Raw genomic sequence first — 16590 nt, forward strand, 5'->3', positions numbered from 1 at the left:
TTTATAATGCTCTTTTTCATGACCTAATGGGCTCAGAACGAAGCCCGAAATTTTTGTTGTCTGTCGGCCTCGCTAGGCGAGCTGGTAGCGAACGTTTGCTTCGCTAGGCGAGCGTGTAGCGAACGTTCGCTAGGCGAGCGTGTAGCGAACGTAACGTTCGCTAGGCGAGCGTGTAGCGAACAGACCAGTTTGGGCCATTTTCTGGATTGAGCCATTCGTGAGCTGGGCCTTCGTTCCTTTGAGATCAGTGTCATAAAAATGATTCGGAATGCCTTGAAAAATGTCTTGAAATATTAATGGGCAAATTTTGGGGTATGACAGCTGCCCCTGTTCAATATTCTTGGACCGAGACAGTTAGAATGGTGTTTACGCCATTCGTGGTCTGGAGGTGGAAGATTATTGAACACTAGAATGCCCCAAAAATTTGCACTTGAAAATCGACAGTTGGTCTTGATGGAGATGGGCTTAAAGGTGCCATCCGGGAGGTTTGATGACGAAAGCTTCAGATCGCGCCGTATATTAGGCCAATTTGAAGACATGGGTGCCACACTGGGTCGTACGTTAGACCGTATAATGAGTCATCCATTAGGCTGCCGACTTCGCTGGGGAGTCGGAGTGTGTCATATGCTGTTGGGGATAAAGGATCAGAATGGACCATACGCTAGATCGTATCTGAGTTGCAGAATGAGCCGTACGTTAGGCTGAATCTGATGACGAAAGGGGTAGTCGTACGTTAGACTACACTTCAGAAATGTACCGTATGTTAGGTAGCATCTGAGGGGATGGACATCCGAACGGGTCGTACGTTAGACCGTCGCAGAATGAGTCGTCTGTTAGGCCGCATCTGATGATGAAAGCGGTAGTCGTACGCCAGACTACACTTCAGAAATGTACCGTACGTTAGGTAGCATCTGAGGGTTGTAAGATCCAAACGGGTCGTACGTTAGACCGCGTTGGAGTTGCTGGAGTTCAGAATGGATCGTACGCTAGATCGTATCTGAGTTGCAGAATGAGCCGTACGTTAGGCTGTATCCGAAGAAGAAAGTAGTCGTACGCTAGACTACACCCCTGAATGTACCGTACGCTAGGCAGCATCTGAGGATTTGAAGGTCCAAATGGGTCGTACGTTAGACCGCATTGGAGTTGCTGAAGAAGTCATATGTTGGGCTGAATCAGAATGAACCGTACGTTAGGCTGTATCTGATAACCTGTATATGTTGTACTTGCAATAAATGTCTGGGATGGGCTTAAAGATGCCATCATTAGGAGGATATCGAAGTGTTGTCAGAATGAATGTTCCCATGAACTGTATTTGAAATATGTATCTGAATCTTGAATGTGATTGATAAAGGTGTCTGTCTGAATGAACCTTTATTTTGACTATATCAGGAGGATAAATAACCTGCAAAGAAAAGTTAGCTTCATGCTATGTCATGATGTATGAGATGTTTCGTGTTATGCTAAAATAAATGCGAATGTTGTATGCATGCGTATGCTGTGAAATGATGTAATGAATGAGTTATGCGTATGAGAAGTTCTGCTTGGGGACTCTACTGGGGAAAATAAATCCCCATCTACTGATTGGAGATATTTGTAACGATGACCCTTTCTCGGCAGGGGGTTCTTGATTCTGTCTGATGGTAGAAATATTCCACAGATCTTGGCTGAGGATGGATGAGATGATCAATCTGTCTGATGATGCCGACCTCTGTTGGGGAGTAACTGGCTGTGCCGGGGAATACTGCTAATTTCTTCTGAGGAATAACAGACTTGCTGGGGGAATAGAATTGGTAGCGGATTCCTTGGAAGCATGGTTAGACCTTCTCCTCGATCCTGAAGTCGGGTAGTAATTGCTATTGCTATTCTACGCATATATTTTGGTAAACATTTATCATATTCAAATGCACATATTAATTCAAATTAAATCAATGGACATTTACGCAAACAAAACAGAAAAAGTAAAACAAAAGCATCTTTTTTGAAATGAATTGCATTGATTTTGAAAGGAGGCCTATGAACAGGCAATTTGTGTACAAGGAGACAGAAATCCTAGTAAGAGGAAATTGTCAAAAAGAGAAAGCTATGCAGAAAAGTCTTATTGATTTTAAGTCTACTACTGTCATTATGTCTTCAAGCATCTCATCCCTGCTGTCGGATAGAAGTGATTGGCTTGGTCAATCCCTTGAACTTGGATAAAGTTGACTAAGAACGGGACATAGTCATACGCTTTAATCCCTAATTTTTGCATGGACCGCCTTTTCAGGTTTTCAGTCCACCAGGATACCCTTTTTTGCCCAAGTCGCCTTTTCAGGTTTTCGACTTGCCGGGTGTACATTTTTTATATATCCCTAATTTTTGCCCGAACCCTTTTGGTTCGCCGGGATGCCCTTACTTTTGCCTAGATACGTCGATCTAGCGGGTCTCTTTCATGCGTAGCATTTTTTAACTATGTCCGCGTTCACGGGATGCGGGAAATCTTCGCCATCCATTGTAGCAAGTATCATGGCTCCACCAGAGAATACCTTCTTAACTACAAATGGACCTTCGTATGTGGGAGTCCATTTGCCTCTGGGATCAGTTTGTGGTAGGATGATACGCTTTATCACCAAGTCGCCCATTTGATACGCTTGTCTCTTGACCCTTTTGTTGAATGCCCTGGTCATGCGCTTCTGATATATCTGCCCGTGACATACAGCCGCAAGTCTCTTCTCATCAATCAAATGTATCTGATCGAGTCGAGTCTGAATCCATTCGTCCTCGTCTAAGCCCGCCTCTTTCATGATCCTTAGAGAGGGAATTTGAACCTCTACTGGTAAAACGGCTTCCATTCCGTAGACTAAAGAGAAAGGAGTTGCCCCTGTCGAAGTGCGGTAACCATGAAGAGCAAAAGGTAACATCTCATACCAGTCTTTGTATGTTACTGTTATATTCTTGATATTGTTAGCAGCCTCCACGGCGTCGTTCGTCTTTGGCCGGTACGGAGAAGAGTTATGGTGTTTTATTTTGAACTGCATGCAGAGTTCAGTTTAGTACCATTATCAGTGATAACTCTTTCGGGAGACAGCAAGTTTCTCGAATGTATATTTGATAAGATCCATCTTAGAAATCAATAAAGTGGTATGATTCAACATATACTGTCTTAGTCGGCGAGCAGCCCAAGCCAAAGCGCAGCAAGCTTTCTCGAGCTGTGAGTATCTTTTTTCACAGTCGGTACCTTTTGCTAAGGCAGTGTATGACATGCTCTTTTCGACCAGACTCGTCATGTTGCCCCAGCACACCCTATTGAATTTTCTAACACGGTCAAATACATAGTTAAAGGTCTTCCTTCAACTGGTAGCCTCAGAATTGGAGGTTCTTGGAGATATTTCCTGATTTTGTTATTCATCATTCCATACCATCTCTTGATTTTTCCTTTTTAGTAATTTGAAGATGGGTTTGCAGGTAGCAGTCAAGTGTGGAATGAATCGAGCAATGTAATTCGAGTGCCCCAAGAAACCTCTGACTTCTCTCTTGTTTATTTCAGTACCCAGATTTACAATTTCAATTGATTCCTCATGCGGCTGTATAGTCTTTTGTAGTACCAGTCTGGCAAGTTCTCCAGGGACTTCACAATCTTCCTCACTTCCATCCTCGGCTTGGTAGATCGGATTTTCAAAGTCATAATGAACGGTAGCAGAACTATTATCAACAGGATCCAGAGTGAATATGGATACGCGATTTGTTACGTGAGTGTGTGCAAGAAAACATAGCTTGTTTGAAAAAAAATGACAGGAAAGATAAAGAGCGCAATATTTGAATGCAAAAAGTCCATTGATTTATTGAATATGAATATGCTTATGAAAATGACAAAACCCTTAACAAATTAGCTATTGTGCCCCGGGCATAGACACAATGCTTTGAACCACAAAAATAGCAATAACAATTACTCCTGACTAAAGGAAATCGGGATAATGTCTTCAGCCTTCCGATTATTGAGTCCGTCACCAATTGTTGGGAAAATCCAGCTATCCAGGTCGCAACCGCTATCAGCATCTTCCACAGCATTGACAGTCTCGTTATGGTTAGGCAGAGGGGCAGTGATGCCATTAGGAGTCTCCGGAGGATCAAAGATAGTCGCCTGTATCTTCCCACTTCGAATGCCACTTTCAACATGTTCACCTGTTAATATAAGTTCAGTGAAACCCAATGAGGAACTCCTCAATAGATGGCTGTAGAATGGGCCAGTCAGTATGCTCATGAACATGTCCACTAATTCTCGATCAGTCATAGGGGGTTTGACTCTGCCAGCCAAATCTCTCCACTTTTGAGCATATTCTTTGAAACTTTCTTTAGATCCCATAGTCATATTCTGCAACTGTAGCCGAGTAGGCGCTAGTTCAGAATTATACTGGTACTGTTTATAGAAAGCAGTTGCTAAATCAGTCCATGTGTGGATGTCAGAGCTCTCGAGCTGATAATACCACTCCAATTGTGTGCCAGACAGACTCTCTTGGAAGAAATGGATCCAGAGCTTCTTATTAGTGGTATACGGCTGAATCTTTCTCACGTAAGCTCTCAGATGCATCTGAGGACAAGATGCCCCATCATACTGAGTGAAAGCGGGGACCTTGAATTTGCGAGGAATGATCACATCGGAGACTAGACCCAAACTTTCAAAATCCAGACCGGGCGCCTTCTGACCTTCCATAGCTAGCATGCGTTCTTCCAGCAACTTGTACTTGCCATCTTTTGGAGAGTACTGTTCATTCTCGTAATCTTTATCGTCATCCTCAGGGTTGAAAGGATCAGCATTCTCATCTTCTGAATCTGTCTCTGTTTCTTCTTCTTGATCCTTCGGAATTCTAATCTCGACTCCTGCGGCCTGTCGTTTGAGCCTTCTTCCCGGGTTGATGTAACTCACAGGTTTCTTGTCTTCCTTTTTCTCGAGCAAGAGAGCCTTCAGTTCCTCCTGCCCCTTGGATAAGTTCAAGATCATCTCCTGGAGCTGAGCATTCTGAGCATGGAGATCTTTGACAGTTTGTTCGAGGTCCATTTTTCTGTTTGGAGGAAAACCGTGAGAACATTGATCCCTTAGAATACCTGTTATGCGATGTTATGTTATGCCATGCAATGTATGAAATGTTTTCAATGTTTGAAGTCCTTGAAATGGTTAGTACAATGCCATGATGTTATGATGTTATGATGTTATGATGTTAAGTAAACAACAAGCACAAACAAGTCACACAACCATCATTCCTAGGTTTTAAGGCTTGCATGAGTTCCATAGGTAAGTACCCTCCCCACTGAAGTTTGGTTGGTTCAACCTGTCCTAGAATAGTAACCGGGTTCTAGAAGGATCTCAAATCATTGACCTTTCCTTAAGTCCACTTCAGTGCAACACCAAGTGGTTGACCGAAGCTTCCCTAAAGTCCAATCTCAAAGAGTGTAGTATCGAGTCTCAACCAACTCCAGTCGGAACCGAAGCCAGTTATCTCACTACTTTCTAATGGCCAGGATGAGTCAATTAGGGTTCTAAAGGTCTGGTTAATGCTTTTATGACACCACGCGAATGCCAAATATTTCCTCAACTAACATGAGGAACATCAGGACATCCAAAGTGCCACATTAACCGTAGCCATCATTTTGACCATTCCAGTATACGCCGGACAGTCGCGATGATCTCTTGCTACTTACCTAAGGTACACTAGATCCGGGTGTAGGATCTTTCACTCAAAAATACCCAAGCAATCCCTTAAAAGTAAATCAGACAATTTGGAATACGTGATCTTGTTTTTTAAGGTAACCTCTCTTTTTAAAGTATTCCCCAGCAGAGTCGCCAGTTCTGTCATACGGTGAACTGACTTAGGGTGTTTTGCTTTTTATCGCAATGTCGCGGATAGCAAGAGTCGCCACCGACTTTTCTTTTATCCAATAAGGAAAGGTGGAAAAGAACAGGAAAGACCTCAATAGATTTTGGGTTCGGGAGGCACATTATACAAAGGGAAGGTATTAGCACCCTTTGTATCCATGGTTATCCATGGGCTCTTAATTACTGGATCACTTATATTTTTGTCTGAAAAAGTGCTTGTGAGGTGCTTAGAAAATGTTTTGAAAAAAAAAAGAGAATTTAACTTTGTAATGATTCTCGTATGAATGTATACAAAGTGGTTATCTCGTTTGATTTTGAAAATGGTTTAGAAAAATGTAACTCGGTAATGATTCTAGTATGAATGTATACCAAGTGGTGATTTTCTAGGATTTGTAAAGTGTAAAGTGTGAGGGGTGGAAAATGTTTTAGGTTATGATCCAGCAATTGAGAGTTATACCTTCCTAAGGTCGTTATGGGCATTTCCTATCCTTATGAGGGTAAAACTGTCCTTACTATTGAGAAGTAAGTAATTTTACCCTTTGGATGTTTAAGGGTCATCGTAGGGTCATCGATAGGTCATTGAAGGCAACATTTGTAAGGATACCTTAGCATTCGAAGGGACGATCATCATTTAACCGTAGGCTACACCGAAGGGTCATCGAGGGACAAAATCGTAATTTCGAAGGCAACATCCGAGGGACCATGATTTATTTTATGATGATTTAACCGAAGGGTCTTTGCTAAGTGTATCCCTACATTCGCGGGACATGACCGTTATACCGTAATACCGTAAGGCAGCAAAGAGAGGTCCAAGATCACATGTTTAAAGGTCATATTTTAAAGTTAATTAGGTGATTATGATGAATCTCCACATTAAAATCAATACATTAAACATGATACATTAAAATTAATACATTAAAATTAATTATTAAAATTAACACATTAAAATTAATTATTAAAATTAACACATTAAAATTAATTAAGCAATTTAGGGTGAGCCTCCACAAGGGTATCCCACAAATAAAGTGGAAGACCTAACGGCAATCTTTTCCTGGGCCATATGAACCTTTGCAAAATTCAACAAAACGGGTTAGCATACCAAATCAGGGTGCAATCGAGGATTACACCGCAAAAGAAATCACAACAGTAATAGGATCAAATAAACAATGCCTGGCTATGATAAAACATGAATGAAAAGTCATAACAGAAAAGCTGGCTACTGTCAGGTTCGCGCCTGCCTCGCCTAGCGAAGGCCTAGCGAATACTCGCTACATGCTCGCTTAGCGATGTGCTAGCGAGCGGCTGCGGGTTTTGAATTTCAGAATAGTATGACTTCAACCTGCGGCATGGCTTATGGCATCCAACACATAATTACATGGTTCAGCATTCACAATATTCAGGCACACTTAAATTCACATGCAAAACCTCAAATATGTTTATGAATTCAATTATAATATCACATGCAAGTTACGAACATAAAGCGGTATCACATGCAAATTAAGAAAATAAAGCGATAATAGTAGTGCAAACCTGTTTGCAATGGAGTGGTAATGCTGAATTGGCGAGCCGGATTGAGTTGGACGGAGGTAGCTTTGCGGCCGCCGGCTTTTCCTTCAGGGTTTTCCGTCTGTGAGCGCTAGGGTTTGCTTGCTAGGGTTCTCCTTTTCCTTTTTTTCGTTTTCCTTTCATTACTGAAGTGCTGGTATTTATAATGCTCTTTTTCATGACCTAATGGGCTCAGAACGAAGCCCGAAATTTTTGTTGTCTGTCGGCCTCGCTAGGCGAGCTGGTAGCGAACGTTTGCTTCGCTAGGCGAGCGTGTAGCGAACGTTCGCTAGGCGAGCGTGTAGCGAACGTTCGCTAGGCGAGCGTGTAGCGAACGTAACGTTCGCTAGGCGAGCGTGTAGCGAACAGACCAGTTTGGGCCATTTTCTGGATTGGGCCATTCGTGAGCTGGGCCTTCGTTCCTTTGAGATCAGTGTCATAAAAATGATTCGGAATGCCTTGAAAAATGTCTTGAAATATTAATGGGCAAATTTTAGGGTATGACACCGTCATTCCAAAAAAGAGACTTCATTCATCTATCACTGTTGACAGCATATCCAACATATAACATGGGATCAGTAGATGACTTTACATTTAGATAATTTAAAGAAGCAGCAACATCATCATCTATAATAATAACACACATTTTTTTATCTAAATAATTATACAAATCTGTCTTTGTAAGCCCTACACCAACATATCCATCCTTATGAGAAACCATGGACCCCATTATATGACATGTTCTAATTCAATGTGACTGAAGACCATCAATCTGAGCTCAATCTGATTTAGAAATTTGACCCTAAATGGGGTGTAAGTGCACAAACCTAGATTGGGTCAATTCATGGTTTTGACCCTCTTCAAAAATTGACACTGCATATCTATCCTTTTTGGCTTTATAGTGCACACGAAGCATAATTGCACATTTAGTACATGTTATATGTTTGTGATCTTTTTTCCTATTTACCATACATAAGTGTTTCTTCTCTATTAAATCATGTCTGTTGTATACAGACTCCCTCATTACTGTTATTTTACTACCTTCCGATTCTCTTCTCCTAACATCACTTTTCTTAATTGCAAAATCTTTACATTTATCATACCGTTAATAAAGTTCATAAGCTTTATTAATAGTAAAAAATTCCCTATCACGAATTTCATCATAACTAATGGAATTAATACTCCTCAATCTATCACCTATAAATGCATCTACTTCAACCAAATCATCATCATCATCATTATCAACATCATCACCATCATCTAAACATTGATACCTACTAGATATCAAATAACTGTCATCCTCATCATCATTCGATTCAACATCGTATCACCATTAGTGAAATGGACGCCATTGAAATCAATTTCAACAAAATCTTCGTACTTTTCCATAATAAACTTAAATTAACACAATTTTTAACACAACAAAACTCAACACTAATCATAAAACCTAATTCCCTAATTAAAATCAAAGATAACTAACAAAATTGAAAATCGAAATATATACAGAAAACCAATTCAAGCATAAACCCTAATTTCCAAATTGAAATCAAATTTAACACCCCCAGTTATACTTTATTTGAAATCAATAAATCTTAATAGTTAATTTCAAATAAATATATCAAACATTTTCGTATTTATCTTGACAATTGTGTTTTCAATACGAAGACAAGCAAACTATTTTTTTCAATCTTGCCCTCGATGTAGATTTTCGATGGTGTTATGTTTAATGAGCGATTGATTGGGAGAACATCAAAGACCCGCTCGTCTGCAGTGTTGGGAAGAATAGCCAAGATCAGTACATTCAACAATGGCGAACAGGCCTGAAATGAGGGTTTCTGGTTAAATGGCGAGAAAATATAATGTTGATGAAATTGGTATCTTGTATCTGCATAAAATTGAAAACATATTTAAGCAATGAGAAACCAGCTAGATCTGCTCTAACACACGAAAACTTGAGAGATAGTAATAAGTAAAGCATGCTCTAAATCACCATAATTATCTGTCAAATTTTGACATCATATATAGTTTTGTTTTAAGTATTTTCGGAATTATAGTTCCTTTCCCGATTTGTACGATAAAGAAGACGTTGTGGTTAATATGGGTGGTTGGCATAATGACGACTAGAGCTGGGGCGAGTTTGGTATTCCTATGGAGTTGCAGAACACTGTATCGGACAGAATAAAATGTTTATAGAATTTGCTGTCTGATTTTCTTCCAGAAGTTGGAGCAGAGGATTCATTGCAATGGAGTGGAGGTGATTGTGTTCTTTATTCTGCTAGAGAAGGTTATCAATGTTTAATGGGTTCAAAGTTTCATGAAGGCTGGAATCTAATCATTGTAGTGCTCATGATTTTAAATTGCGGTTGCGGTCATTGTGCTTGTTGCAATGCGCATTGCGGTGTGAATTTTTTTTATGTGCATGTTTGAAATACAATATTGAAAAATATTTAATGTTAAGTTTTTTAATTACATATGAAATAAATTGAGTTTTAAGATTGTAATATTTCGTTTTATGATTAAAATATTCAAAGAATTATGATTGAAACGGTTTGATATGGTTTCTAATATATTGGAGGTGTAATTTTAAAATCACACCGTACTTGTGGTCTCATTCGGATCCGCAATATTGTGGGTGCAATTGCGGTTGCGGACCGCAATTTAAAACCATAGTAGTGCTTTCAACTTGCAGTGGAGGTCATAAGTTCCGGCGAAGATTAAATCCTTTGGTAGGAGGATCTTTTTAAATAGATTGGTAGGAGAATCTTTTAATGATGGAGGGGGAAACAGAGAAAATGATTTGATACCAATCCTATAGTAAATGCTTTATTTTGTTAACGATGACGAAATTGACTAACAACTCTCTCTCCTTTGAAGAGAATGAAATTTCTACAAGCTCAGATGTACCAACAGATGGCGGCCCAGAATGCCACATGAAAACGACCTTTAATACACCCCTTAAGGCTTTTCAACTTTTCTTTTCAAGACAAAGGTGACATTACCATTGATTGAACAAGAATTCCAAAAATTCTAGACTAAAGGAAGGAAGTCTTTGTCATACCCTAATTATATCATACTTTTCCTTATCTATATTTTATACACTACATTTTTCAAGCATGCTGAGGCAAAATAAAAGTCAACTAAGAAAGACTTATGCATTTTAAGTATGAAGTATGTAACACCCCTAATTTATTTTTATATTTTATTAGTATATTATATTACTAAAATGATGTAATGTGTTATTTATTTAGTTATTGTGATGTTTTTGATGATTTTTGAAGTTGTAAGGTATTTTAGTAATTTTATAAGGGTAATGTTAACTTATGTCCTAGGGGCACAAGTTAAGAATCAAATGAAGAAATATTATATTGGAAATTGTGTATTGATTTTAATAAAAATATAAAATTAATTTTTTAATTGTTTTTTCCAATATAAACTTTCTATATGGGACTTTCTTAACTTGTGCCCCAAGTTAGCATTACCCATTTTATAATTAAGGGAATTATATATTTGGTGAGTGGAGAAATGAAATTAAACTTTTATTTAATTTATTAGAAATAATAAAATAATTTAGTATGATATAATAATAATAGTAGTTAGAATAATTAAAAACAAGTTATTATATTAAAAGTTTATTTAAGATTTATTTAAATATGACAGATATAAATATTTAATTATATTATTATGAAATAATTATTTAACGGGAAAATGTTTAAGTAGGAAGTGGAATGTTTGAAAGTTAAGTGTTGTTGCTGTTAGGGAACACAATAATTATTGAGATTTTTATTATTATCAATAAATAATAATTAACAATGATTGGAAATAGAATTCCAACCTTAGAATTAGCACCGGAAGAAATACGATAGAATTGGGAAGCAACTCTGGGAAAGCGATTATGGAGAGTGAAGGAGGAACGAATAACTTTTCAAGATTTGTGAAAGCTGCAATTATTAGGTAAGGAGGAGATTATTTACTGTATGGTGGGTTTACTCAACAGATTGATGAGGGTACCCTTGCCCTCTCATCAACTATGATTTTTTTCATGTGAATTGTGATCTTTCATGTATCAAATCAATATACAATTTTGTGTTTGTTCCTATGGGGTTTGATCAAACCCCTTATGGGCAATTATATGAAATGTGGGTGTGATATAAAATTTTGATGATTTGGGTTTAAAACCTTTAAATTAATGATGAAATTGTTATAATATAATTTTTAATAGTGTTTTATAATTTCACAGATGTTGATGTATTATATCGATACTGTAAAACGTTTTCTCAAAAAGTTCAAAAAATTGAATTTTTCTCAAAACGTCAAATAAGTCTATTTTTTTCCCATATGACTTCTTTTCTCATAACCGAGCATACTTAGAGTATGAATACTTTTTTTATTTAAAAATTAAATAAAAATTTAGTCCTTTAAATGTTAAATGTTTATTTATTATATAATTTTTATATCCTAAAAATTATATTCTAATATCTTTAAAAAAAAATAATATTAAAATATTTTTAAAAATAATAAATATAGGTCATAATTTTACCCCATATTAAAATGTTTCTAAATTCGCTACTGGTGGCAGATCGGACGACGACGACGAATTGGGCGACGGCGGATCAGGTGACGGCAGACCGACGACGACTCTGGGGCATTTTTGTAATTTTGTCGCTTTTGCCATTTTAAGTTCGAAGACCATCCAATTGATTTTTTTAAAATTGAAATTGTGATAAAATAGCCCTAAAATAATTAAATATACGTTTTATAAAATATTATAAAAAATATTAGTATATTTAACTCACTTTTAGGAATATAATTAATTAAATAATTTTGGGTGTAAGAAAAATGAATATATGGTGTAATGAATAGTATTTTAGGTGATTTGAGTTTTGGTGACCCTTATTGGATAATTTGTGGTTCGTGAATGGAACTTATTTTGGTGATATTCTTTGGGATACTTTTGGTGTTTATGAGTATTTTATACATAGTTTTTGTGAATTATGATGTTTGTCTATGAAATGCATATTCATGATTCATGTTAACACGCATTCATGTATTTTTGAGTTTAGGTGGGACTTCAGTCCATTTTGGTGGCCTCAGATCCATTGGTGGGGATCGTTGGTCTTGGTGGAAAAGATCAAGGGCGAGTCTCAGATCCATTGGTGGGGATCGTTGGTCTATGTGGGAAGGACCAGAGACTAGTGGAATAAAATCAGTAACATTCCTCTGATTCCACAATATATTCTTGGTACCACATGCATATAGGTGATGGAGTTGGTGGATCATAGTATTGTATTTTGTTGTGATGTGCGTTTGTGATTGGAACTGATATATATATATATATATATATATATATATATATATATATATATATATATATATATATATATATATATATATATATATATATATATATATATATATATATATATATATATATATATATATATATATATATATATATATATATATATATATATATATATATATATATATATATACATACATACACATATATCATTTGTGTATGATTATTGTGTTTTTTATGTCATTCTGTTGCTAAAATTTCATTGTTATTACATGTAAATGTATTCTCACCCCTTTTCTCTTTATTTGATGTTGTCTATACGACTTGGGTACAGGTGATCAACATGAGTGATAGGAACGTGAGTACTGTGAGACGGCAGGATGCCTCTCAACATTATACTATATTATTTTTCCATTTAGTCGAATAAAATGCTCTGAACTGTAACAATGGGGTTTCGGGAAGTTGTGTTTCCTTATGTATTAGATTTTATTACTCTTATGGATTTTATTGTTGGAGATGTTTTATTCAGACCATTACATGTTTATCTTTACTTCCGCTATGATTTTTAATAAATACATGTTACTTATTGAGTTTTTGTGATGAAGTAACATCTTAGAAATTAGTTTCTTAAAAAAAGCTATTTTTGGGTTTAGGGTGTTACATAGTGGTATTAGAGCAGGTCGGTCCATCCGGCCAGATTTTTGTAATGTTGTTTGTTTCTTAGTATGCGACATGTGTGTGAAACACTGTCGATACTTGCTTGTTTCCTTTACCACTTTTTAGCAGGAGCGTGATTGAAACAAGTGGGGGAAAAGCTTATGTTTCTTTTCGTTACTGCAAGCATGAAGAGTTGGTTTATTAAGCTGTTGATTGTAAGAGTTCAGGTGAAATTGAAGTTGTGTGGTTTTTCTGAAACCGAAGTGGATGTGCATTCTAGATTCCTATCTACCAGTCAAGTTGAGATGTCCTTGAGGGAAAATGATCAGATATTATTGATGTTTGCTTCTCGGAGAATGGAGAACTAATGTGACAGCTAGTGAAGTACAAACGGTGTGTGGTTTCTGATATTTTTCCTGAAGATATCTGTGACTTGCCTCCAGAGCATGAACCTGAGTTTGACAGAGGTGAAAGGTTGTCTATTATGCTAAGCAAATGGATGAGTCTGTGAAAGAGGGTGCATAAGTGTTTATGATGTTGGTTTCTTTCGAGGCAGAGGGAAATACTATAATTAGTGATTTATCTATAGTGTCTAACGTAAATTTCAGTGGTGGCAGAACCTTATAAAGTAAATGAAGTGCTAGAGTGGGAAGGTCATAAGTCAGTTACTAATGATCAGAAGTTTCCTTGGACTGGCTGGTTATTACCAAAGATTTATCAAGGGTTTTTCGAAGTTTTCTCTACCTTTAACTCATTCGACTCGAAAGGGTCAAGCTTTTGTTTGGGGAATCTAGTGCGATAGGAGTTTTTGAGAACTTAAGAAAAGGTTGACGACAATGCAAGTTCTAATTTTACCAGACGCTGAAGAACCTTTTGTGGTATATTGTGATGTGTCTAAGATGGGTCTAGGTGGTGTACTTATGCAGGATGGCAAGGTGGTATCTTATGTTTCGCGAGAATAGAAGGTCATGGGAAGAATTATCCCACCCATGAGTTAGAGTTGGCAACAGTGGTTTTGTGTTAAAGATTTGGAAACACTACTTGTATGGTTCGAGGTTTGAGGTGTTCGACAACCATAAGAGCTTGACATACTTGTTTGATTGGAAAGAGCTAAATAGGAGACAGAAGAGATGGTTAGATTTTTTTTAAGGAATGCGATTTTGGTCCGAATTACCATCTTGGCAAAAGCAATGTTATAGGAGATGCTTTGAGTCGGAAGTCTTTGCACATGTCAACTTTGATGGTTAGAGAATTGGATTTGATTGAGAAATTCGGAGATCTGAGTTTGGTATTTGAGGTGAATCTTAATAGTGTGAGGTTGGGTATGCTGAAGTCGACTAGTGATTTTCTTCGTGATATTAGAGAGATTCAGAAGATGGATGTAAACTCGGGAGATCAATTGTCATCAGTTAACCATAATGGGGATGAGGACTTTAGATTTGATGAGAATATAATCTTAAAGTCTCAAGATAAAGTTTGTCTATTTGATGTGTCGGAGCTTGAGATAATGATTTTAAAGGAAAGTCACAAGAGCAATTTAAGTATTCCTCATAGGGCTACTACAATGTACTAAGATCCTAAAAGACTTTTGGGTGGTCAGGATGAAGAGAGACATTGCACAATTTGTTTATTCTTGTTTGATTTGTCAGGCGTCTAAGGTAGAGCATCAAAAGTTGTATGGACTAATGCAGCCATTGGAGATTCCTGAATGGAAGTGGAACAACATCTCAATGGACTTTGTGACTGGGTTGCCGAATACCTCGAAGGGAAGTGGTTCTATTTGGGTGATTATTGACAGGATGACTAAATCGTCTCACTTCATACCGATTAAGATTCGTTTCTCAATACAGAGGTTGGTTGAGATCTATATTGATAATATTGTGAAGTTGCATGGCATCTATTCGTGTATAATTTCCAACAAAGACCCAAGGTTTACATCCAGATTTTGGGGGAGTTTACAGGAAGCTTTGGGTACTAGGCTGAGGTTGAGTTCCACTTATCACCATCAGACAAAGGATAAACTAAGAGGACCATCCATTCTCTTGAGGACTTAATGAGGGCATGTGTTTTGGAACAAGGAGGTGCTTAAGACAACTATCTACCATTGATCAATTTTACATATAATAACAACTACCATTCTAGCATTGGTATGGCCCCATTCGAGGCATTATATGGTAGAAAGTGCATGACTCCTCTATGTTGGTACAAATTTGGAGAGAGTGTTATACTCAAACCTGAAATCGTTCAATAGGTTACCGAGAAAGTTACAATGATTCAAGAGAAGATGAAGGTTTCACAGAGCAGGCAGAAGAGATATCATGATAAGTGAAGGAAGGATCTAGAGTTCCGAGAAGGTGATCATGTTTTTCTGAGAGTCACTCATATGACCGGTATGGATCGTGCTCTGAAGTCTAAGAAGCTGGCTCCTTGTTTCATTGGACCCTATCAGATTACTCAGAAGATTGGAGTTATTGGTTACTGTGTGACACTACCCCCATCTTTTTCGAATTTGTATGATGTGTTCCATGTGCCACAACTTCGGAAGTATATTCATGATCCATCTCACGTGATACAAATGGATGATGTACAAGTTCAGGATAATATGACGGTTGAAGCGTCATATATTTGGATCGAGGATAAAGGAGTGAAGCAACTATGCGGTAAAGAAATTTTTCTTGTGAAGGTTGTTTGGGGAGGACCTGCTGGAGGTAACATGACTTAGGAGCTGGAGAGCCAAATGAAGGAATCATATCTTGAGCTGTTTTCGCCAGGTAATTTTTGAGGGAGAAAATCCTTTTTAGTGAGGGAGAGTTGTAAAACCCCTAATTTATTTTTATATTTTATTAGCATATTATATTACTAAAATGATGTAGTGTGTTATTTATTTAGTTATTGTGATGTTTTTTTATGATTTTTGAAGTTGTAAGGTTATTTTAGTACTTTTTATAATTAAGGGAATTATATATTTGGTGAGTGGAGAAATGAAATTAGATTTTTATTTAATTTATTAGAAATAATAAAATAATTTAGTATGTTATAATAATAATAATAGTAGTTAGAATAATTAAAAACAAGGTATTATATTAAAAGTTTATTTAAGATTTATTTAAGTGCGACAAATATAAATATTTAATTATATTATTATGAAATAATTATTTAATTGGGATTAAAATAATATTACAAGTGTTTCACCGTTACGGGAGAATGTTTAAGTAGGAAGTGGAATGTTTGAAAGTTAAGT

At 37.0% G+C, this 16590-nt stretch overlaps 1 protein-coding gene across 1 annotated transcript; it reads left to right on the top strand.

Moving 5' to 3' along the window:
• Window positions 1–15741: 15741 nt before the first annotated feature.
• LOC127089308 (uncharacterized) lies at window positions 15742–16071 on the top strand. Its single transcript, XM_051029356.1, has one exon. The coding sequence runs from the start codon at window positions 15742–15744 to the stop codon at window positions 16069–16071; it is 330 nt and encodes a 109-aa protein (XP_050885313.1).
• Window positions 16072–16590: the final 519 nt, after the last annotated feature.

The sequence above is a fragment of the Lathyrus oleraceus genome, chromosome 1, assembly GCF_024323335.1.
Source record: "Lathyrus oleraceus cultivar Zhongwan6 chromosome 1, CAAS_Psat_ZW6_1.0, whole genome shotgun sequence".
NCBI lineage: Eukaryota > Viridiplantae > Streptophyta > Magnoliopsida > Fabales > Fabaceae > Lathyrus > Lathyrus oleraceus.

Excerpts from the sequence above, each read along its gene's own strand:
- LOC127089308 (XM_051029356.1), top strand. The coding sequence starts at position 15,742 with ATGGATCGTGCTCTGAAGTCTAAGAAGCTGGCTCCTTGTTTCATTGGA.